The sequence below is a fragment of the Cydia splendana genome, unplaced genomic scaffold, assembly GCF_910591565.1.
Source record: "Cydia splendana unplaced genomic scaffold, ilCydSple1.2 scaffold_42_ctg1, whole genome shotgun sequence".
NCBI lineage: Eukaryota > Metazoa > Arthropoda > Insecta > Lepidoptera > Tortricidae > Cydia > Cydia splendana.
Genome location: NW_026946887.1, coordinates 400,613 through 424,714, shown reverse-complemented (window position 1 = coordinate 424,714; position 24,102 = coordinate 400,613). Strand labels below are relative to the sequence as shown.

Genomic DNA, 24,102 nt, shown 5'->3' with positions numbered 1-24,102 from the left:
GGCACTAAATTTCTTGCAGGCGAATCTCAACCACTGCCTACGAGCTCAGGACCTTTTGCTCCAGAGCATGGCGCAGTGGCTGGCACATGTGGCTATCGTCTCCGAGCCCTACTTTATCCCCCAAAGAGACTTTTGGGCTGGGGACCAGGATGGTACGGTTGCGATAGTCACGCAAACAGCTGCTGGCTCACCACCTTTTGAAAAGGTAGAGAAAGGAAAGGGTTTCGTGGCTGGGCTCCTCGGCGGCATCACAGTAGTCGGTGTCTATTTTTCGCCCAATAGAAGCCTGGCTGAATTTGAATCCTTTTTGGCAGATGTGGGGATGGTTATTGGTCGAAGCCACCCACGCCCCGTGCTTGTTGCCGGCGATCTAAACGCCAAATCCGTGGCGTGGGGATCGCCGTCAACGGACACTCGTGGACGCGAACTGGAGGAATGGGCAATCGCAACAGGGCTGGCTGTGCTTAACCAGGGGTCGGTTGACACGTGCGTGCGACAACACGGTGGCTCCATCGTGGACGTGACGTTCGCCAACGCTGCCCTAGTGAGACGTGTCCAAGATTGGCAAGTGCTCGAAAATGTGGAGACTTTGTCGGACCACTGGTATGTCCAATACAAGGTCTCCGCGCTCCCAGATGCACCAAGTGGGCCGATTAGTCAGTCGCTGCCTGGTGATGGACCACGATGGGCGTTAAAACGCCTGGACAGAGATGCGCTCGTTCTTGCCGCTGAAGTTCAGGCATGGAACCCGGTCCGAAGAGATCCAATAGACGTGGACGTAGAGGCGCAGTGGTTTGGCGAGGCCATGATAAACATCTGTGATGCAGCTATGCCACGGTTTAAGCCCTTCCCTCCTAAACGACAAGTCTATTGGTGGTCTGTGGAGCTCGAACAGCTTCGTAAGTCCTGCGTCGTGGCGAGGCGTCTATACAGCCATCAGCGAAGGAGAAGGCTCAGAGATACAGTCCGGGAGACAGAACTGTATGTACTCTACAAAGAGCGTAAAAAAGCCCTTCAGCTTGCAATAAAACAGGCGAAGGAAGCCGCTCACCATGAAATGTTAGAGACGCTAAATAATGACCCGTGGGGGCAACCATATAAAATGGTCCGAAGCAAACTCCGCTCCTGGTCTCCTCCCCTAACGCGAAGTCTCGAGCCGGAGTTACTACGAGACGTGGTGGAAGCACTTTTTCCGACCTGCGATAACTTTGTGCCCCCCGCAATGGCATCACCATCCGCAGCGAGAAATGAAGAGGAAGAAGTACCCGATGTTTCTGAAGGTGAGCTCGGAGCAGCTGTGCTAAGGCTGAAGGCAAAAAATACAGCCCCGGGCCCGGACGGCATACCCGGTCGAGCCTGGGTTTTGGCCCTGGGCCCACTCGAACCGCGTATGAGAGCGTTTTTCAGCGCATGCCTGGCACAGGGGCGGTTTCCTCGGCCGTGGAAGTCGGGGAAACTCGTCCTACTGCGAAAGGAGGGGCGACCAGCAGGCTCGCCCTCGGCCTATAGACCCATAGTGCTGATGGACGAGGCCAGGAAGCTGTTTGAGCGCGTGGTGGCTGCTCGACTCGTGCGGCACCTCGTCGGAGTGGGACCGGACCTCAGTGACCACCAGTTCGGATTCCGCTAGGGCAGGTCCACCATTGACGCTATTGCGCAGGTGAGGACCCTGGCGGACAGAGCAGTGTCCCGGGGTGAGGTGGTGTTGGCGGTGTCTTTGGACATCGCAAACGCGTTCAACTCCTTACCCTGGGCCACTATCAAGGAGGCACTACGGCGCCATGCTGTGCCTGAGTACCTGCGGAAGACGGTAGAGGATTACTTCTCCGATAGAGCCGTCAGGTACCCAGCACTCGGCGAGTGGAAGGAGAAGGAGCTGTCGTGCGGTGTTTCACAGGGGTCGGTCTTGGGACCCCTCCTGTGGAACATCGGATATGACTGGGTGCTACGGGGGGGCAACCTGCCGGGGGTCAGCGTGCAGCCTGCGTGCTGGCGGGGACTCGACCCTGGCACCTAGACGCTGAGGTTCTGGCCGATGTTTATTGGCGTGTCGCCGAGGCGCGGGCCAGGGGAATCCAACCACTTCTGGAGGAGGTAAGGCAGTGGAGGCTTGACTCCTGCCTACTGCTCCTTCAGAAGTGGAAGGAGAGTTTGGAGGCGCCGAGCGCGGGCCACTGGACCATCGGAGCCATCCGGCCCGTTTTGGAGAGGTGGGTCGGACGAAAGGAGGGGTTCCTCTCCTTCCACCTCACACAGATCCTCTCGGGGCATGGCTGCTTCGGGAGGTACCTGTCTAGGAGGGCAGGACGGGAACCGACGGCAGAATGCCACGAGTGTGGCGACGCCGAAGATACGGCGCTACACACGCTGGCGGTGTGTCCCGCGTGGACTGAGCAGCGGGCCGCACTCGTGGCCGTAGTCGGAAATGACCTCTCCCTGCCAGCCGTAGTGGAAGCCATGGTGGGCGGCGGGAGATCGTGGAAGGCGGTAGCCTCCTTCTGCGAGGTTGTGATGACGCAGAAGGAGGCAGCCGAGCGCGGTAGGGAGGAAGATCCGGCCTCCCAGCCAATGCGCCGCAAGCGCGTGGGGCGGCGGCGGTTGGCTTACGACCGCCGACTGCCCCCATAGGGGTGCCAGTGGGCGGCAGGCTCGGGGACGCCTGTCGCCTACACAATGGTCCCTGCGTGGATGGGTGCATCATAGGACGCATCCACTGATGAGGACAGAGAGGACTACACAACTCTCTTGAGCCGGGTCCGGAGTCCGGACGGCCGCTGGCGAGGTCGCGGAAGCGTGCTTTGGCGTCCCTGGGGCCTCGCCCTATAGCGTGGAGGCGGCAAACAGAGGGGTTTTTAGTGGGTACACCATGGGTAGGGAGTCCCACATAACCATCGGGGCTCGTTCCCCCGCTTCGGTGGTATGCGTAACGCATTTTCCCCTCTTAAAAAAAAAAAAAAAAAAGGTTAGGTTAGGTTCCCCCGAGGGACAACTGGGCGTGACAGGGATGGCCTAGTAGCGGTTGTCACGCAGGCCCAAGCTAATGCGCCGCGTCACCAAAACGTCACCAGAGGCCACGGCTTTGTCGCCACACTATTAGGAGACACGATGGTGGTCGGGGCGTATTTCTCGCCAAACAGGAGATTGGCCGAGTTCGAGTCATTCCTGGATGAGGTGGGCTCTCTGATCGGCAGCAGTCGCCCGGGGCTGGTGCTCGTCGCGGGAGATTTTAACGCCAAGTCCACGACATGGGGATCCCCAGCGACGGACGCGAGAGGGCAGGCCATGGAAGAATGGGCCAGCCCTGCTCTCGCACGGCGCGTAATGGGGTGGGGAGTGAGGGTAGACGTGGAGACGCTGTCGGATCATCGCTACATTCGATTCGATGTCTCCACGTTCCCTGCCACTCCAAGGGGTGTCGGTCGACCCACTGCGGGGGAAGGGCCGCGCTGGAAACTGCGCAAACTCGACCGAGAAATGGCCAAAGAGGCAGCGATTGTCGAGGGGTGGCAGGCCGGGCCTAGGCCCATCGGTGAAGTCGACGCCGAGGCGGAGCGGCAGGTTGCTGCTCTCCAGCGCATATGCGATGCAGCAATGCCCCGAGCAAAGGCGACTCCGCCGCGGCGCCGGCTTTACTGGTGGCGCGAGGAGCTTCGTGAGGCACGAAGCGGATGCACAGCTGCGCGCCGCCAATACACCAGGAGCAGACGGAGAAGGATGCGCGATCCGGCCAGGGAGGATGAGCTCTACGCCGCCTACCGAGCCAAATGCCACGCCCTGCAGGCAGGCATCGCACAGGCTAGGGAAGCGGCGTGGAAGGAGTGGCTGGAGACGCTGGACCGGGACCCATGGGGACGCCCTTACAAAACTGTAAGGGCAAAACTCCGGCCTTGGGCCCCTCCGCTAACCAGCAGCCTTGAGCCGGACCTCTTAGGACGAATCCTTACTGGTCTGTTCCCTGAAAGAGGTGTATGGCAACCGCCAGCGATGGGTGGGAACGCTACCAGCACTGCGGTAGAGGAGGACATACCTCCTGTCACAGAGGGGGAACTCGGGGCAGCGGTGTTAAGGCTCCGGCTGAAAAACAGCGCCCCCGGACTTGACGGTGTGCCCGGACGTGTCGTGGTGCTCGCGCTTGGTGAGCTGGAGGAGAGAGTGAGGGCCCTTTTCCACGCATGTCTCCAACAAGGTCGGTTCCCGCGAAGCTGGAAGACCGGTAAGCTCGTCCTTCTTCAGAAGGACGGGCGCCCGGCTGAGTCGCCGTCGGCCTATCGCCCCATAGTCTTGCTTGACGAGATGGGCAAGCTCCTTGAGCGAGTGCTCGCGGCCCGTCTCGTCAGACACCTCGGGGAGGTAGGACCCGACTTGCACGAGTGCCAGTACGGCTTTCGGCGGGAAAGGTCGACCATTGATGCCATAGCGCGGTTGAGGGTCCTCGCCGATGGGGCAGTCACACGGGGTGGAGTGCTGTTGGCAGTGTCGCTAGACATAGCGAATGCCTTCAACACTTTGCCCTTTGAGACTGTCAAGGAGGCACTGAAGTACCACGGTGTGCCCCACTATCTCAGAATAGTAGTCGAGGACTACTTCAGAGACCGGGCCATCACATACCCGACTCAAGCTGGATGGGCAAGCAGGACGGTCACGTGCGGTGTCCCACAGGGGTCAGTCCTCGGACCACTCCTGTGGAACATCGGGTACGACTGGGTGCTTCGCGGTACCAACCTGCGGGGCGTCAACGTACTGTGTTACGCTGACGACACTCTCGTCACCGCAAAGGGGAGCACCCACAGGCAGGCCGTCCTGCTCGGCACAGCAGGGGTAGCTCACGTGGTGAGTCGCATTAGGGCCTTGGGACTCGAAGTGGCCCTCAACAAGTCCGAGGCTCTCTGTTTTCACGGGCCTCGAAACGCACCGCCTCCTGGGCTGGAAATAGTGGTCGGGGGAACCTCCATCGCCGTCGAGTCGACGATGCGGTACCTAGGCATTGTCCTCGACGGTCGGTGGAGCTTCACTGAGCACTTTGCGCGTGTGATGTTTGAGAAAAGATACTCAGATTGATTAACTTTGCACTTTATTATAATTTTGTTTTACATTCAGTCGGCCATTAATGAATCACCACACGGTTAATGAATCTATAAATCAGATAGCAAAGCCTTAGTTCCCCTAATTGCGCCTTAAAAAAGAAATTGCCCGTAGCACCGGCTTCAGGTTGTGACGTTATTAACAACGTAAACCTGGGGTCACCATGCGCTAATGACCGAAACAATGTACCAACGGAGCAAGTATTACATACTCCACAGGATAAACCGTCCCAAATTCCGGCAAGTGGGGAACCTATAACCATGGCTGATATGCTTAAATCGGAGCGGGAGTGGAAAGAGCCAAAGGATGACGGTTGGATAGTGGCAAAAGGAAGCAAACGTAACAACTCACGTAAAAAACGATTAGAGGTATGTACAGGGAGGGCCCAAAACGCGACCGCAAGTAAGTTCAGAGCGGCGGAAACAAAGGTTCCTTTGTTTATATACAACGTTCACAAGGACACCACTGAAAGTGATATTCTAGAATATATTTTAGAAAATACCCAGGTGAAAGTTAACTTGATCAAGATAAATATGAAACGAGACAAAGGCTATAATTCCTTTAAATTATGGGTAGCAAGAGATAAAGTACACCTGTTCCTAAATGCACAATTATGGCCTGAGGATATATGTTTTCGACGTTTCGAATACTTCAAGAGCAGCGCTGTGATCGGTGACTCATCAAATATAAATAAATAATGGAAAATACGGTCCCTACGTGTAAATTAGTCACCTTTAATTGCAAGAACGTTAAAACGTCTGTAAATGAAATTAGAATGCTATGTGAAAAAGTAGATATAATATGTCTTCAAGAGCATTGGCTTTTACCAGCGGATATTCCATTCTTAGGAAACATACACACAGACTTTGCCTACACGGGAACATCAGCTGTTGACGTCTCAAAGGGAGTGCTGCGCGGGCGGCCGTATGGAGGTGTAGCTATTTTATGGCGCAAGTCCGTATTTCCGAGCGTCACCGTAATTTCGTCGGATAATAACCGTGTGGTTGCAATAAAAGTGCAAACGGCCGACAGTGTTTTTGTAGTGACAAACGTCTATATGCCCACGAATTGTGATGATAACTTACCGTTATTTATACAGTGTTTAGGTTCGTTGAGTGCTATAGTGGAAAGTTGTAATGCTGAATGTGTTTACATGTTTGGAGATTATAATGCCCACCACACGGAGACTTTTGGTAAGGAAATGTTATCATTTGCTGTCGAACAAATGTGGATGTGTGCGGACTATGAGTATTTACATGTGAACTCTCAACATTTTACATTTATAAGTGATGCTCATAATAGTAAGAGGTGGCTTGACCACTGCCTTGTTACGTGCTCCGCTTGGCAAACAATAACAAATGTTTATATTGATTATAATGTCTTTTCGTCAGATCATTTTCCGTTAATTGTGGAATGTAACCTAAATGTAATAAGGTCTAAATTGGAACACCATGAGTTAGCTAATAATAAAGTTATATGGGGTGATAGGGACTTGCAACATATAGAACAATATACAAAAATGTGTCATAACCAATTACGAGAAATTGACTTTCCTTCTGATTTGAGTCAATGTGCGGATCAGATGTGTAACTGTGAGTCTCATAGGCAGATAATAAACGAGCTGTACGTAAAAATAACTCAAGTAATGACACGTGCTGCGACCTTGACCCACAGCGGCCGGGTAAACAAAAGTAGGAAAAAAGTAGTAACAGGGTGGAATCTTCATGTTAGTGAAGCGCATAGGGAGGCCAGGCGATGTTTTGAGTTGTGGGTTTTGTATGGTAAACAGTCGGGTGGGCACTTTTTTGATCAAATGCGTAAAACTCGGAGAACATTTAAAAACAAACTAAGGTGGTGTTTAAAGAATCAAAATCAAATCAAAATGGATATCATTGCTAAGCAGCACGACAAAAAAGATTTTAAATCCTTTTGGAAAAGTACGCAAAGCCTCAACTCAAAGCCTTGTCTACCTACGAGTGTGGATGGGATAAGTGATCCTAGGGACATTGCCAATCTGTTTATGCGTCAGTTTAGAATACAGGCTGCTAGTACCACTGAGATTGCGTATGTGGGGCAGTGCGGGGGGCGGGGGGTGGGGATGCTCGATGCTGAGCAGGCAAGTGGTGACTCGCCGTTGGTGTATTTCTCAACTCGGGAGGTGTCCGACTTAATAAATAACATGAGGCGTGGGAAGTCACCGGGGCACGACGGGCTTAGCATCGAGCATCTTCAACATGCTGGCGTACATCTCCCACGAGTTCTCAGTATGCTTTTCAACCTCTGCATCCGGCATAGTTATTTGCCTGCGAGTCTCATGCGTACACTGGTGGTGCCCATTGTTAAAAACAAAACCGGGGACGTATCCGATAGGAATAACTATAGACCCATATCGCTGGCTACAGTAATAGCAAAGGTGCTTGACGGTCTTCTTAATAAGCAGCTCGACAGGTATTTGCATTTACATGATGCTCAGTTCGGGTTTCGAGCCGGTCTCTCGACGGAGAGCGCCATCTTCACCTTAAAGGAGACCGTCAAGTACTATACTCAAAGACAGACACCAGTTTATGGATGCTTTATGGACTTATCCAAAGCCTTCGACATGGTTTCCTATCGGATACTGTGGGGAAAGTTGCGGGCCACTGGCATGCCTAAAGAGCTGGTTGACTTGTTCAGTTACTGGTATGAACGGCAGGAGAATTGTGTAAAGTGGGCGGGAGCGGTGTCCGACAGATACAGACTGGAATGCGGAGTGAGGCAGGGGGGGCTAACCTCGCCTAAGCTTTTTTGTCTGTATGTCGACGAGCTGATTGCCGGACTCAGCAACACGTATGCGGGATGTTCTATAGATGGCCAAATGGTCAATAACATTAGTTACGCGGATGATATGGTGTTGCTGAGTCCGTCAGTCAGTGCACTTAGAGACCTGCTGCGCAAGTGCGAAACCTATGCCGATTCACATGGACTGAAGTATAACTGTCTCAAAACTCAGGTTATGGTTTTCACAGTGCGGGGCAGGTCTTTAGACTATGTGCCGCCCATCAAATTGCATGAAAAAGAGCTGGAGAAGGTTGACCGGTTCAAATATCTAGGTCATATTATCACGAGTGACCTAAAGGACGACAGTGATATAGAGAGGGAGCGTAGGGCGTTGGCTGTTCGGGGGAATATGCTGGCTCGCAGGTTCGCGCATTGTACAGGGGAAGTAAAAAGAACCTTGTTCAAGTCCTTCTGTCAATCGTTTTACACCAGCGGCCTGTGGGTTAGTTACACTCAGAGAGCACTCAACGCCTTACGAGTCCTCTATAATAACATGTTTAGGGTCCTGATGGGACTCCCTAGATTCTGCAGCGCATCTGGAATGTTCGCTGACGCCCACGTAGAGGACTTCCACGCCGTAATGCGCAAAAAAATAGTGTCTATTAGAAGCAGAATCCAGGGTAGTCCCAACAGCATTCTAAATATGTTAGCGGATAGGCCAGACAGTCTTTTGCAAAGACACTGGATGTCCGCACTAATAAACCCCCATATTGGGGATGTTTATTATATAAACTAACCCAGTACTGCACATAAAAAAATAAAATTTTGAAAATTTTGTTGTTCTAAATGTGAACTTTAATAGCTGTCAATAGAGTTGAATATTATATCCGCCATAAATGGCTTCGTGTGCGGTAAGGGGTTAAATAAAATACCTGTATAATTTTAGTATAAGTACCTATGTAAGTACAATTAACCTAGTTTATAAGTAGCAGATTAACAAATGTGGACTGTATTTGTCTGAATAAAGAAATTATTTATTATTATTATTATTATTAATGTCTACGTTTTTTTACGAACGAAGAGCGAGACCACGCGGCGCGAAAGAGACCGCATATTCGGTTGCGTTCATTATGGATGCGTTCTCACACTCTTCCCGCCTTTAATACTTAAGTAAGGGTACAGCTTAAACCTAACATATTAAATATGATACAGAATTGTAACTTATTCTACACATCACAGTTAACATCTTGCTCTCCACATTCAAGCATTTGGTTAACGTGTCTTTTACAAACCGAACCATTGACATCAACTAAATATGTTGCTCCGGGTACAGACTCCTGGACTATAATTCCCTTAATCCATGGTTTGCATCCCTTCCTGTAATCTCTAACCATAACACTCTGTCCTATTTTAAAATCTACACTGCGGTCACCACTACTATAATTATTTTGTTTGATTTTATTTTCATATTGTATACAAGATACAGGAGGTGGTCGCAACAGTGAAAATCTGTTCCTCAGCTCTCTCCCCAGCATTAATCGCGCTGGCGTCACGCCATTGCTTTTGTGCGGTGTGGAACGATAATCTGCCAAAAAGAGATTCATTGCTGTTGTTATGTTGTACCCACTGTCCATTATTTTAGTTATATGACTTTTAAATGTTTCCACAAATTTATCTGCAGCGCCATTGGTGGCTGGATGGTAAGGTGGTGAGAATGTATGTTTAATTTGAGTTAAATTACAAAACTGTTTAAATTCGGCGCTGGTAAAACTTGTGCCATTGTCTGTAACCAGCTGATGTGGGTAACCATACCTAGCAAATAAATTTTTAAAAATTTCTATGGTGGTTTTAGTCGTTATATCATTCATGATAAAAGCCTCTGCCCATTTTGAATAACTATCAATAATTACCAGAAACATCTTTTTTTTATATGGTCCAATAAAATCGGCATGAAGTCTGTACCAAGTAGATGGCGCTACTGGCCACAATTTTACAATTTTTGTTGGATTTTTACTATTGCTTAGACAAGCCATGCAGTTTTTGGTAATTTGTTCTATCTGTTTATTGAGTTCAGGCCACCAAAAGTATGACCGGGCTATTTCTTTCATTTTTACAATCCCGAAGTGGCTTTTATGTGTCTCCTGTAATACCTTGTCTTGTAGTGAATGTGGAATTATGATGCGATAGCCCCAAAATAGGCAACCCCTATCTGTACTAATTTCATCCTTTCGGTTGAAGTATGGTAATAAATTAGGATCTGTCATTTCCTTACTTGGCCATCCATCTACTAAATAACGTATTACAGTTGACAAATTACAATCTTTTATTGTTTCTTTCTTTATTAATTTCCAATCTAGCACTTCCAATTCGCTACTATCTGTATAAAATGTATTCCCTATATCCCCTTCTTTACATAGTTTATGTAATTCTACATCATTTTGGCTCTCCTCAACGGTGCGAGACATATAATCTGCAGGGTTAAGGTTTGTTTTAATATGTCTTATCTTATATTTAAATGCAGACAAAAATATTGCGTAATGTCGAATGTCAGTTATCGTCGAATACTCGTCCCGAACGGTTGCTACGTGCGGCCTACCGTGTGACTCATTTGTTTACGTCGTGTTAAATCATATCGCGTCACTTAATTATCGACCTAACTACATTGTAACAGAGTTGTTTTGGTCAGACACCCGTTTCTGTATATTCGAATTATCATAATGAACTGTGCTAAGTGCCGTCTTGTAGTCACGGATGGAGTAAATTGCAGTGTTTGTAAAGGGATTTTACATTATGGATGTGCTGGCATCGCTGAGACTACTTATCGCAAAATGACGAGCGATAAAAAAGCAAACTGGCGGTGTGTATCCTGCCGTGCTGGCAATAATCTCGCAACAGACGTCGTACCGGCCGAAACTCAACACCCGTTGGACCCTAGTTCAGCACCAGCTGCGTCTGGTGCCTCGTCAGCCGAGTTGCAGCAAGGTTTTGCCTCCATCCTGAAAGAGATCCATGACTTTCGCGACGAATTTCGTTTAATAAAAACCGACCTAGTAACTTGCAAGGATGGTATCCAAGAGATTAATACGAAGTTAAATGAGATGGAATCTCGAGTGTCTTTTGTAGAGGATAGTGTAAGCCAAATGAAGGAAAAAACCGAGCTCGTGGCTAAGTTACAATCCGACCTTAATACAGCGACAAAAATGTTAACCACCCTCCAACAAGAATTTGATGCTCGAGAACAATACTCTAGGATTAATAATATTGAAATCTCTGGCTTGCCCTTCAAAAAAGGAGAAAATCTGAATAGCATCCTTCACGATATGTATACTGTAGTAGGGCTGACGTTTGAGGCTCATCATATCGACAGCATACAGCGAGTGCGACGTTTCCAGACTGCTGACGACAACGAAGGCGGTGACAACGACCGGGGGCGGTCGTCGAAAAATCGCGAACCGGCTGTTATCGTAAAGTTTACCAGGCGTGTTTATAAGGACCAGCTACTATCAGCAGTCCGTGCGCGCAAGGGCATCACAACATCCTCCATTGGCCTTAACGGGCCGGCATTGAATCTGTATTTGGGCGATCATCTCACTCCGGCCAGCAAGATGCTGCTAAAACGCGCACGGGACCTCAAAAGGGATAATAAACTCGCGTATTTATGGATTAGAGACTGCAAGATCCTAGCTAGAAAAACCGAGACGTCTAAAGTAATGGTTATAAACAATAATTTCGATTTTAATAAAATAAAATGACTGTTCTACGTTTTAATCCTAAAATCTGTTAATATAAAAACTAGTTTAACGCCTTATAACTCTTTCCTTGTTCGTGACACGAATATGTGTTTTATATCTATTGAAATTTTCCTTATAAGCACCGAACATATGCGTTTTAAATGTACCACCTGCACTGCCTATCAAAAAAAAGTTATTGTTTTGTTTTTGTCGCCCGATTCACAAATAAAAGGTTACCCATACTTTTTGTTTAATTCACTACGTCTAACTAATATTACTCTCTGGTATTTAATGACAAAAAGAACGTATGTAAGTAATAATAGTCGTGTAATTTGTAACTTTCATCACGAGTACTGCTAATATGATTGGTTACTACCAAAACGTACGCGGACTACGTACAAAAACGCAAAGTTTTTATTCACATGTGTCAATGTCTGACTATGGTTTTATTTGTGTTGGCTGAAAGCTGGTTAAATTCTAACTTTTATGACGGGGAACTGTTTGATAATAGGTACATCGTGTATCGCTGCGACAGATCTGTGGACTCGAGCGGCATGGCGCGTGGTGGAGGGGTAGCGGTAGCGGTGCGCCGCGAGCATCAGCCCGTTCGCCTGGACTGGCCTTGCCCATCGCTTGCCGCCTCCGAGTGTGTCTGGGTATCAATACCGTTATCGCAGCGCGGCACTCACACGTCTCTAAATATCTGTTGTGTTTACATCCCGCACGGGCCGCAGTATAAAGATACTTTAGAAAGCTTTTTCGATATTTGTAGTCAATTAATAATAGAAAATCCCAATGATGTTTTTCTCGTAACAGGTGACTTTAATATCTCAGACGCTCAGTGGGCTACATCTGACAGTTCTAAAATGGAACTAATTGGGGGTACTAATACTTTGCATGTACAGTTACTTAGCGAGTTTCTATCATATTCAGGTTTAAAACAGTACAATTGTTGCCTAAACTGTAATCAACGAATCCTGGATCTTATTTTTTGCAATAAAAACTGCACAATATCGGCAAGCGACGATCCTTTAACACCGGAAGATTTGCACCATAAGGCTCTTCAAATAGAACTTAATATTGTTTACACGATTCCTCTTAAACCAGCCCCTACCTTTGTATATCGTTTCTTCGATGCAAACTTCAATGAAATAAACCTCGAGTTATCTAAAATCGCCTGGTCAGAACGCTTTTCGGGCCGTACTTTGGACGATTGTGTTTCGATATTTTATAATATATTAAATAACTTAATTGATAGACATGTTCCTAAGGTCCCCCAACGGTTCTCTTGTTCTAAGCCCCCATGGTATACCAAACCGCTTAGAAGATTGCTGAATGAAAAAAAGAAATACCATAAGCTGTGGAAGACGTACGGTAACCCTTTAGACCATGACACTTATAAACTTTTAAAGAAAAGAATATCAAAATTGGAGCCCGAATGTTACAAAAATTATATTAGTTATACTGAAACTAAGATTAATGCTAACCCTAAATTCTTCTGGACTTATATAAAATCTACGTTTTCTAAAAGAGGTCTTCCACAGGTTATGCAATATAAGGGTGTGGCAGCTTCAAGTGGTACACAAATTTGTAATTTCTTCAATGAACACTTTCACTCAGTTTTTGAAAAACCAGCTAGTGGTTCCTTTGATATAAATAACCTCCCATTAACAAGTGACTCAATTTTAGACATTGATACAATTTACATAACCAAAGAATTAGTTTATAAATATCTTAAATCCATAAATGTAAATAAAGGGGCCGGTCCTGATTCTATACATCCTGTAATAATCAATAAATGCTCTCCTAATTTAGTAGAACCCGTTACATTACTTTTTAAAAAGTCCCTTACAGACGGATGCGTGCCCTCTTTGTGGAAACGTGCACTAGTCACTCCTATACCTAAAGGTGAAATTAGCCATGACATAGAAAAATATCGACCAATCTCGAAACTGTGTCAATTTGGTAAGATTTTGGAAAAAATTGTAACCGATCAGTTATCCACTGCCATACGGCGTCACATTATTCCAAACCAGCATGGTTTTATTAAGGGCCGGAGTGTTGAATCCAACCTTATATCCTACACGGAGATCTTATTGGACGCACTAGATAATAACTATCAAGTAGACGCTGTGTATACTGATTTTGCCAAGGCCTTCGATAAGGTTTGTCATGAACGCTTACTGTTGAAGCTTTGGCATATCGGTATACACGGCGACCTTCTCCGATGGATAAAATCTTACATAGAGAATCGTTCGCAGGCTGTGGCAGTGGGTGGATATACTTCTCAGTACAGGCCCATTACGTCTGGTGTTCCACAAGGGTCTCATTTGGGGCCTTTGTTGTTTGTCATATACATCAATGATATTTCTGCATGCATAAAAAATTCAAACTTACTGTTATATGCTGACGATGCAAAGATATTTAGAGTCATACGTAATGTGGACGACTGCAAAGCCTTACAAAAAGACTTGGATCTTTTTGAGACTTATTGTATTGATAATAAGTTGTCTATAAATCCAGACAAATGTTCCGTTATAAGTTTTAGCAGGAAAAGGAATAGTATTAATTTTGATTATAAACTTTGCGATAAAAAATTAGGTTGTGTTCACCAGATTCGAGATCTCGGTGTCATAATGGACTCTAAACTCACTTTTATACCTCACATTGATGACTTGTTAGGTAAAGCATTTAAGAAGTTAGGATTTATACTACGCGTAGGTAAACCATTTAAGAAACTTTTAACTTATAAGGTATTATTTAACAGTTATGTTCGTAGTCGTTTGGAATTTGCAAGTGCTGTGTGGAGCCCACTGTATAAAATACATAGTGATAGGATAGAAAGAGTTCAAAAAAAGTTTGCTAAGACAATAGAATACAGAATTAGAAATAAATACTCGGATTACGCCACCGCAATGAGAGTACATAATATAACATCCCTTAGTTATCGCCGAGAACGTACCGATATCTTAACCCTTTATAAAATTATTAATAATATTATTGATGCTCCGTTTTTATTACATTCATTTTCCTTCAGAGTCCCTCGACGTTGTGAACGTGCTTGCAGGAAAAAACCCCTCTTTTACATCCCCCGTAGTCGGACTGCTTACGCAAAAAATAGTTTTGTTAGAAGGGCGTGCAGGTTGTACAACGAAAAATTTCTGAGCCTTGATATTTTCTGTGAGAAACTTAATAGATTTAAAACACTATCTATGCAGTGTAATAACTAATAACCCAAATGTTTAGATTGGCGCTATAACGAAATAATCTCAGTATTAGATGTTACTGCTTTTTATAATTTCTTTATTAATAGTTAACAAATCCTGAGAATTCAGTTTGTAAACAATTAGTAACAATACCATAAGGTTGTTATAATACTCTTATATTTTTATTCTCATAATTTTTTTCTTTTCTATTTTTTTTTTGTGTTTTGTTTTTGCACGCACAAATAGCTCTGTTTTACTATGTAGAAACTACTTAATAAGCATGATGTTAAAATATTTTCATTAAGGAAACTGTAAGTCTAGTTTTAAGAAAAGTTCCAGTGTTATATATAACTATAAAAGACTGTTTGTTTCTTAAATAAATAAATAAAAGTAATGCTGCAATCTTTTAGCAGCCATTTTTGGTATTGACTTGTTAGGACCAAATATTCTGACTAAGGCTGCATTGTCTGCTTCCAGTTCAAAACTGCGCCCATAAGTATAGTTATAAAATTTAGTCACACCAAATATGATTGCGAGCGCTTCTTTATCTATAACTGAATACCTTTGTTCTGCTAAACTCAGTTTCTTACTAGCAAATGCAATTGGTCTGACAGTACCATTTGACTCCCTGTTAGGGCTTGCAAATATTCGAAACTTTCAGGTATTCGAATATTCGACTTTTTCTGACGACATATTCGAATATTCGAATAATTATTCGAATATTATAAAAAATAAGAAAAAGAACGAGAAATCGGTTTATTATCGTTTTATTCAAAAGCTTTTTTCACATATTGCTAAAACTAATGATATTTTGCAGAAATTAACTAGATTTTATCATCCTACTATGAGATGCCCACATTTATAAAAACAAGTAAAACGCCAAAATAAGACGTATTCAATATTTCTAGATAAAACTTTTATTATAAATGCGTCGTTGCGTGAAATAATATAACTTTAACCATCCAAACACCTAGGTATGTAAGATATTTTTTTTAGTAGGTAATTATTTTTTTATTTAAATTAACTTGTAGTCACTCAGAGGCCTGTAAAAAGGCATGTACCTAATTCCATTGTATTTTGAATCTTTATTGACTTGTTTGTTTTGGCAAGTTTTTATTCCTAAAGGTCGACTTAATTATATAATATTGGAATATTTAAGGGAAAAAGTTAGTTGACTACTAGGTGGACTATTCGTTAGCTAAAGGTGCATAGTTAGATTACCTAGTTGGGCAGGTTTGGTATGATCAAATTTGAGAATTGCGATAAGTGCGGGCAAGGTTTAGTCTTCAAAAAATCGCTTAACGCACGCTTGCACTGAATAAACAGAATGACCTTTATAACTTAAAACTTACGCACCGTAAAAATAACATACTTTTTGATTTCGTTTTCTTTCAAATTGAGTTAAGTTTCACTGTATTCACGAAGTCTATCGAGAGGAATACAGTAAAAATATTATTTCCTTCGTATTTGGGTACCTATCGTTCCTCATTCACTGTAAATACCCGGAAAATACACAGAAACTGTAACTACAGCGGATGAAATAGATTTTTTATACTAATAAAAAATATTCGAATATTCGAAACCTGAGCGGCCGAATATTCGAATATCAAAACAGGTCGAATATTCGACAAATTCGAATATTCGAATATTCGAATTGCAAGCCCTACTCCCTGTTTGAGATCACCGCTGCCACCCCCACATCTGATGCATCACATGTTAATATTAAGGGCAGATCTGGATCATAGTGTCTTAAATTTTGAACTGAAGCAAGTTTTAACTTGATTGCATTAAATGCTTGTTCACACTGAGGTGTCCATTCAAATTTATTTCTCTTTGTACAGTCATATAGGGGTGTTAAAATGCTAGCCATATTCTTTAAAAAACGCGAATAATAATTTATTTTGCCTAGAAATGATTTCAATAATGTTAAATTTGTCGGCGGCGGTGTTCTCAGCAGAGGGTCAATATTTTTTTTTATTACACTTATTCCATTACTATTTATTCTATAACCGAACACATCAATGTGGTTCTGAAAAAACCTACATTTTTCTGGTTTAAGTTTAAATTCACACTGTTTTAATTTTTCTAGTACTTTACATAGTGTCTCCATGGTGGATTCAAGGTCTTTGCCTGACATATAGATATTGTCTATAAATACTATTACATTAGGAATGTTTGCCAATTTGTTGCTCATTAGTCTTTGAAAAGATCCTGGGCCGGTGTTCACACCATATGGAAGATATTTGTATTTAAAAGTTCCTAACTCTGTCACAATTGTAGTGCATTCTTGTGACTTTTTGCTTAGTGGGGCTTGCAAATAAGCCTCTTTCAGATCTAGTTCGCAGAAGTATTGTCCATCCTTTAAACAATTAAAGATTTCTTCTACATGTGGTAGCGGATAATGGTCAATCTCTAGGTTAGGGTTAAGGGTTAGCTTATAGTCTCCACATAGACGCACTGACCCATCGGGTTTGAGAATTGGAACAACTGGGGTTCCCCATTGACTATGTTCTATGGGTTCTATTCTTCCATTAGCCAATAATCTAGAGATTTCATTTTTTACCTTGTCTCGAAGAGAAAAAGGCACCCGCCTTACCGGTAGGCATTTGGGAGTGGCACCTGGTTTCAGTTTTAAAGTTATTTCCTCGCCTTCAAAGTTTCCCCAGCCAGGTGAAAATACTTCTGCGAACTTCCTTTTAATTAATTGTTCAGCCTCTGAAACAGTTTTAGTCAGGTTACATTCTTGAGTATTAAAGTATTGTGATTTTTTTTCTTCTTGGCCCTTTAATTTAAGTGGCCATTGCTTTAGTTGGTATAACCAATCCCGACCTAATATACAAGGCATCACTTCTTTTCCTACAAAACTAGTAGATTTAATACAAATTCCGTTAAATGTTATTTTAAGATCCTCAATAATACCTATGGGTTGTGACAAACTTTGGTCAAAATTTTTAAAAAGTGTGTTACACCTTTTTATTTCTTTGTGTGTGTTAATGGGATTATTTTACTTCGATATTTTAAAATTATGTGGACTGTATTCAACGAATTACGAGACGAGACACGAAACGATATACGATACGAACTTAGGACAGGCTAGATCAATTGTGGAAAGCACTCACCTTGCTGAGCTGTAGATGACGGTGCAGCTCTCGGTGGTGGCTGGTGTAGGATGCTCAGACCCTGGGCTCGTCCAGACTTACCCCGAATCCGAGTTACCTGAACCAGCGTGGACACCGAAACGGAGCAGGAGCAGTGCTTCTTTCAACTGATTAGCCGTCCACAAGGATTATACACAATTTACAGATGAAATTGAATCTTTTAGATGAAACGAGACGATAATATTCGAAAATAATAATTAGCGCAGCGAGGCGCGCTCCGACATCTTACATTCGCGATACGAGAAGAAGGAAATATATATATTTTTTTTAAAGTTTGAACGATAATGTTGCCAGGCGAAATTATTTTAAGACTACAATCCTTAACATTTTCCGCTCACCAAAATACAACGTATTTTCCACAAGTTTGTACCATTATTGTCAACTGAGGATAAGATAGAATCGATATGGCTTAGGGTTTATTTTCCTATTACTATTTTTTTTTTCTTTAATCTAAAGCTACGATAAAATTAGTACTTATGACTATAAGATAGTGAATTAACACTTTAGTTTTGCAAAGGTAAGGGACACAGTTTAACTATCGGACGTTTAAGTTCGCCCGATTCTGTGCGAACTGTGACAACTCGACAAATTCCGTCACTCCCTGGATGGAGTTGTACTACCCGGCCAATTTTCCACTTCATGGGGCTACATTGCTCATTGACAATAAGCACGAGCGTCCCGACGACAATGTTTTTCTGGCTATCGAACCATTTGTGGCGCTGCTGCAATGTGTGCAGATATTCGACGTGCCACTTACGCCAGAAATCCTGATGGATCTTTTGTAACAATTTCCATCTCTGAAGTGGACCTAATTTCGCATCGACCATGTTGCTTTCAGGCAATATGGTGAGCGGCTCCAAAGTAAGGAAATGTCCGGGGGTCAACACTGACAGGTCGTTTGGGTCTGAGCTGACAGGGGACAAAGGCCGTGAGTTCAGCATCGCCTCAATCTGGGTCAACATGGTATAAAATTCCTCGAATGTAAGGCGCTGAGAACCCACGACGCGAGCGAGATGTGTCTTTACTGACTTTACATCAGCCTCGGCTAACCCCGAGAAATGTGGGCTGCCGGGCGGGTTAAAAACGAAATTTATTTGTTCTGCACGTGAAGCCTTGGCCATGAATTCTTGGAGCATATTGGATGCGCCAATAAAGTTTCTACCCTGATCCGAGATCAACCTAGAGCACCGGCCGCGGCGCGAAATGAAACGGCGCAGAGCTGCGAGATAAGCCTCTGTGGTGAGCTCTGAAGCCAGCTCAAGATGTACTGCTTTGGTGGCAGTGCATACGAAAACACAAATATACGATTTAAATGTGCGTAAACCACGGCCCCGGGCCAAACTTGTGTCAAAGGGACCAGCGTAGTCTACTGCCGCTGACGAAAATGGTTTGATTTGATTAATGCGAAACGATGGTAAATTGCCCATTATTGGCGGAGATGCCACTTTAGGCCGAGCGCGAAAACATTTCATACAAGATGAAATAACCGAATTTATAGCCCTTTTTGCCGAGAGAACCCAGAATTCTTGGGCTAATAAATTTTGCAACGTTTGCAATCCAGGGTGCATAAACCGGTGATGGTAATCCTCAATGATCAGCGTAGTCAACCTATGATCACGAGGCAATAACAGTGGATGTTTCACATCGAACGACAGGTCTCCTTTAGAAAGGCGACCGCCCACCCTGAGCATTCCACGCTCATCCACAAACGGCGCCAATTTCCGCATGGGTTTCGATAGAGAGTGGGTCGACTTATCTGTCAACAAGCACCGCAATTCTGAGGCGAAGGCTCGCTCCTGGACACGTTTCACGAGAAAATGAAGAACTTTCGTAATTTCTTCAGACGACAGATTCGGATCTGTGATTTTCGACGATGATTTTTGCAAGTTATGCATGAACCGAAAACAATAAGCGAAAATACGCAATATGCGTTGTAAAGACGAGAATCTGCTCAACATGTTGTCAATCAACGATATATTAGAGTCTGTGAACAAACTATAGATTTTTTGCTCGTTCGAAGCAGCTTGATCTGAAAAGATCTCAGATTGCGGCCAAGATTCTTGAGTATTAGACAGCCAAGTAGGCCCCGCCCACCATAGCGTATTCTGGATTAAATCAGCAGGTAACAAACCGCGGGAGCCGCAATCTGCTGGATTATCCGAACCAGAAACGTGGTGCCAATTTTCAGGGGGAACGTTTTCTTGTATATGCGCAACCCTATTAGCCACAAAAGTTTTCCACTTTGACGGACACGAACGAATCCAAGTCAGCGCGACAGTAGAGTCTGACCAAGCCTGGATATCATCAAAGGTGTGAAAATCTTTTAGAGCTTCGGTAAACGAGACAATCAAGTCCGACAACAAGACAGCAGCTAACAGCTCGCATCTCGGAATAGAGCATTTACGAAGGGGGGCCACCTTCGTTTTAGCGCAACAAAGACGCACGACAACGGATCCGTCATTTTGAACGACACGACAATAAATGACAGCACAGTAACCCTTCTCCGAGGCGTCACAGTACCCGTGAAGCTGTAACGATACGAAAGATACAACCAATCTACGGGGAATGGACAACGAGCTCATTTCGGCCAATTGCGATTTGAATTTACGCCATTCTTGAGCGATAGCGATAGGAACCTCGTTGTCCCAATCGACACCAGAAACCCATAGAAGTTGAATTAAATATTTTGCGAAAAATACGACAGGCGACAATAGACCTAGAGGATCAAAGATACGAGCGATGTCCGAGAGGATCGATCGCTTCGTACAACGACAATCATTCAAGGAGGTCTTGAATGTGAAAGTATCTTCCTTAGGAAGCCACGACAAACCGAGAATTTTTAACGATAAATCATGGACGTTTTCGAAATTGTGAAGTTGATCTGAATACAGCTCTGAACCAGGCAAGCTGCCTAAGAATTCAGGGCTATTAGAGGTCCATTTGCGCAGATGAAGCTGAGCAGACGATAATATTTGCACCAACTGTTGTCGTAACACTAACGCATCCTCGACTGAGTCTGCACCTGAAACGACGTTGTCGACATACGCATCCCTAGCCAACACTGCAGCACCTTGAGGAGCACGAGACGAAAACTCCTTTGCTAATTTCGATATGCACCAGAGCGCCTGATATGGAGCACAGGACACACCATAGGTCACTGTGAGCAAACGATAATCTTTCACAGGGTCATCAGGTGACGGACGCCACAAAATGCGCTGATAGTCGCAGTCCTGCAAATCGACAAGGAACTGCCGGTACATTTGTTTGATGTCACCGGTGAACACTACTGCATGCCATCGAAAACGAGCCAACAAGTCAAATATGTTATTTTGCAATTTAGGGCCGGCGAGCAGTGTATCATTCAAGGACTTCCCTGAAGAATCTTGGGCGCTGGCGTCAAAAGCACAACGAAGAGGAGTAGTGGAGGAGTCAGGGCGCAAAATTCCGTGGTGGGGGATGTAATAAAACTGACCTTCAGACGACAAGGGAGGATCAACTTCCACCATGTGACCGCAACTAAGGTAGTCATCCATGAAATTGACATAAGCTGTCCGAAACTGAGGATTCAATTTGAATTTCCTCTCTAAATTTAAGAGACGCTTGAGAGCTATCTCACGACAATTTGAAAACCTGGGTTTATCCTGAGGATCGACATAAGTTAATGGTACTACCATCCTACCCTCAGGAGTGCGACAATATGAAGTTTCCATTTGGTTTTCACACGACATTTCTGATTTCGACAAAACGATATTTTTGGGAGGATCTACACTTTCCAGTTCCCAGAAGCGCTTGATATTATTGTCTAACGATAGACTCGACACGAGATAGCACCTCTGAGTATCACCTTCTGAACCTTTATGACAACGAGAACGAGAAGTGTTAACGTTTATAGGGCACTCACCCATCACCAACCAGCCGAAAACAGTGCGGACAGCTATGGGCTCATCTGCGTTGCCCTTGACAACGCCAGATTGTAGTGCAGCAGCGAAAAGGTTGACGTTAACCAACATGTCTATAGGTCCAGATTTGTGAAAAGACGGATCAGCGAGATCTAAATCCTTCAGATGCCTCCAAGAAGAGACATTCAGTGGTTCTGGTGGCATATCATGACAGATCTTGGGAAGCACGAACGCTTCAAACGAAAATTTGCATGAGGAGTCCCCATTCGATGGAACTATCTCACAATCGACAATTCCAAAAGTGTCAGTCGACGAAAGACCAACACCGTTCACCGTTGGTGAGTTATTTCTAATTGGTATTCCCAGTTTTTGAGCGCACTTCAATGATACAAAGTTACAAGCAGAAGCATTATCCATCAGCATTCGGATTGGCACAAAATTATTAAATTTATTTTTTATCAGCACGATAGCTGTCGAGAACAAACTTGGTGCATTTGCATTATGCACAGCCAATGCCACTTGGGTCGGCTGAGCTGTTGGTTCCAACTCCTTATCCTTATTGAAATGCAATAATGTATGGTGTCTGTGCTTACAGATGCCACAAGTCACCGATGATTTACAATTTTTAACCGAGTGGGATGGCCTACAACAAAGTATGCAAAGTCTCCTCTCCTTAACCTGAGCAAACCTTTCCAATGGCTGCAGTTCCAAAAATTTAGTACAATTGTCCAATTTGTGTCCCGGTGCGGAACACATGGCACAGTTGCTCACTGGCGGCACAAGGAGAGCAGGCTTAGCCTTATTCGACACTGGCTTACTATACACTGGTTTACTAGTTAATGTTAACGACTTACCAACACTGTTCTCTAATGCTTGGCTCCGCTTTTCAATAAACGAAATTAATTTCTCATAACTAGGAATTTCTGTGTTCGATTCAAGTTGCAACTCAAAAGCTTCCTTACTACTAACATCTAATTTTGACCAAAGTGCATGGAATAACATAAAGTTCCTGTCAGGCAATTGATACTTTGATAAAATTTCTAAGTTTTCCTTAAAGGTTCGACATACTCTAACTAATTCCGATGCAGTCTTGGACTTCGCCGCCTCACAGTTTAATATTTTTTCATAAAATATACTGGCAATAACTCTTTTCTTCTCAAAATGTAATTTTAGTGTGTTATAGGCCATTAAATAATTTTCATCACATAATGGGTAATTTTTAATTAAGTCAAAAGCATGGCCGGTCACACTCGACAACAAATAATGCAACTTTTCTACTGCCGGGATATTTTTACTGTGAATCAGCGAGTCAAAGATCTGGATGAATGACACCCAATTCTCAATTTTCGAATCGAAAGGAACTATATTAATTTTAGGTAATTTAACACTCGAACTTGAACCGCAACTGTCACTTTTATTTACCACATCAGTCTTCATTTCCGCTAAACGTATTTTTATGGATTTTACCATTTGTTCGAACTGTGAAGATATTTCTAATTCACTTGACCTATCACCAGCTGAAATCGCAGAAAGCAATTCAATTTGAAAGGCATGAAATTCACTTTCAAGTTTAATTACATCTTGTAAACAGTAACCTTGCAGATCGGAACTCTTTATATACTCCATCCGCACAAACGCATAATCCCGACCTACACGGCTCTTGTCGAAACTTTCGGACGAACTCGCACCATTTGTCATGTTTATTTTGTAAAATATGTATACTAATTCACTAAAACAACAACAAAACTATTTGATTCGATAACACAGATATGATAAGGTTATGATTTTCAATTGACACTTGTCAAAAAATGACAGCTAAAAGTTGCGTTCAGAAACGTAACTAATTCGACACAAAATTTTAGTTTATGAACTAAACGCTCGATAGTTTAACTAACGGAAAAACACCCAAGCCCAGTGTTTCAATCTTACCCTCCAATGTTTTTATGATTTTACAATGAACAATTTATTGACGAAAATTGGTTTTTAAAGCGAAAATAACCACGGTCACCTTACAAATTATCCGGATCGTGGGACCAAAAAATTTTAATGGGATTATTTTACTTCGATATTTTAAAATTATGTGGACTGTATTCAACGAATTACGAGACGAGACACGAAACGATATACGATACGAACTTAGGACAGGCTAGATCAATTGTGGAAAGCACTCACCTTGCTGAGCTGTAGATGACGGTGCAGCTCTCGGTGGTGGCTGGTGTAGGATGCTCAGACCCTGGGCTCGTCCAGACTTACCCCGAATCCGAGTTAC

The 24,102-nt window shown here is 44.0% G+C and overlaps 2 protein-coding genes across 2 annotated transcripts in view; both read right to left on the bottom strand.

Moving 5' to 3' along the window:
- Positions 1-24,102, bottom strand: part of LOC134805569 (uncharacterized) — a 177,279-nt gene that overhangs the window by 79,017 nt on the left and 74,160 nt on the right. The gene's annotated exons all lie outside the window — the stretch shown is intronic.
- LOC134805556 (uncharacterized) lies at positions 12,041-23,677 on the bottom strand. The gene is made up of 5 exons (XM_063778833.1): positions 23,487-23,677; positions 20,634-22,804; positions 18,692-18,884; positions 17,396-17,491; positions 12,041-12,222 (listed from the first exon to the last, which is right to left on the bottom strand). Exons 2-5 carry the CDS (start codon positions 22,587-22,589, stop codon positions 12,041-12,043), a joined length of 2,427 nt encoding a protein of 808 aa, XP_063634903.1. The 5' UTR covers positions 22,590-22,804; positions 23,487-23,677.

Bases quoted from the DNA above. Each gene is read 5' to 3' on its own strand.
- LOC134805556 (XM_063778833.1), bottom strand. From the start codon at position 22,589: ATGTGTTCCGCACCGGGACACAAATTGGACAATTGTACTAAATTTTTG. The intron at 17,492-18,691 runs GTAAGTGGCACG...AAACTGTTTCAG, and splicing joins GATCCATCAGGATTTCTGGC to AGGCTGAACAATTAATTAAA. The intron at 12,223-17,395 runs GTGCCACTCCCA...ATTGATACCCAG, and splicing joins AACTTTAAAACTGAAACCAG to ACACACTCGGAGGCGGCAAG.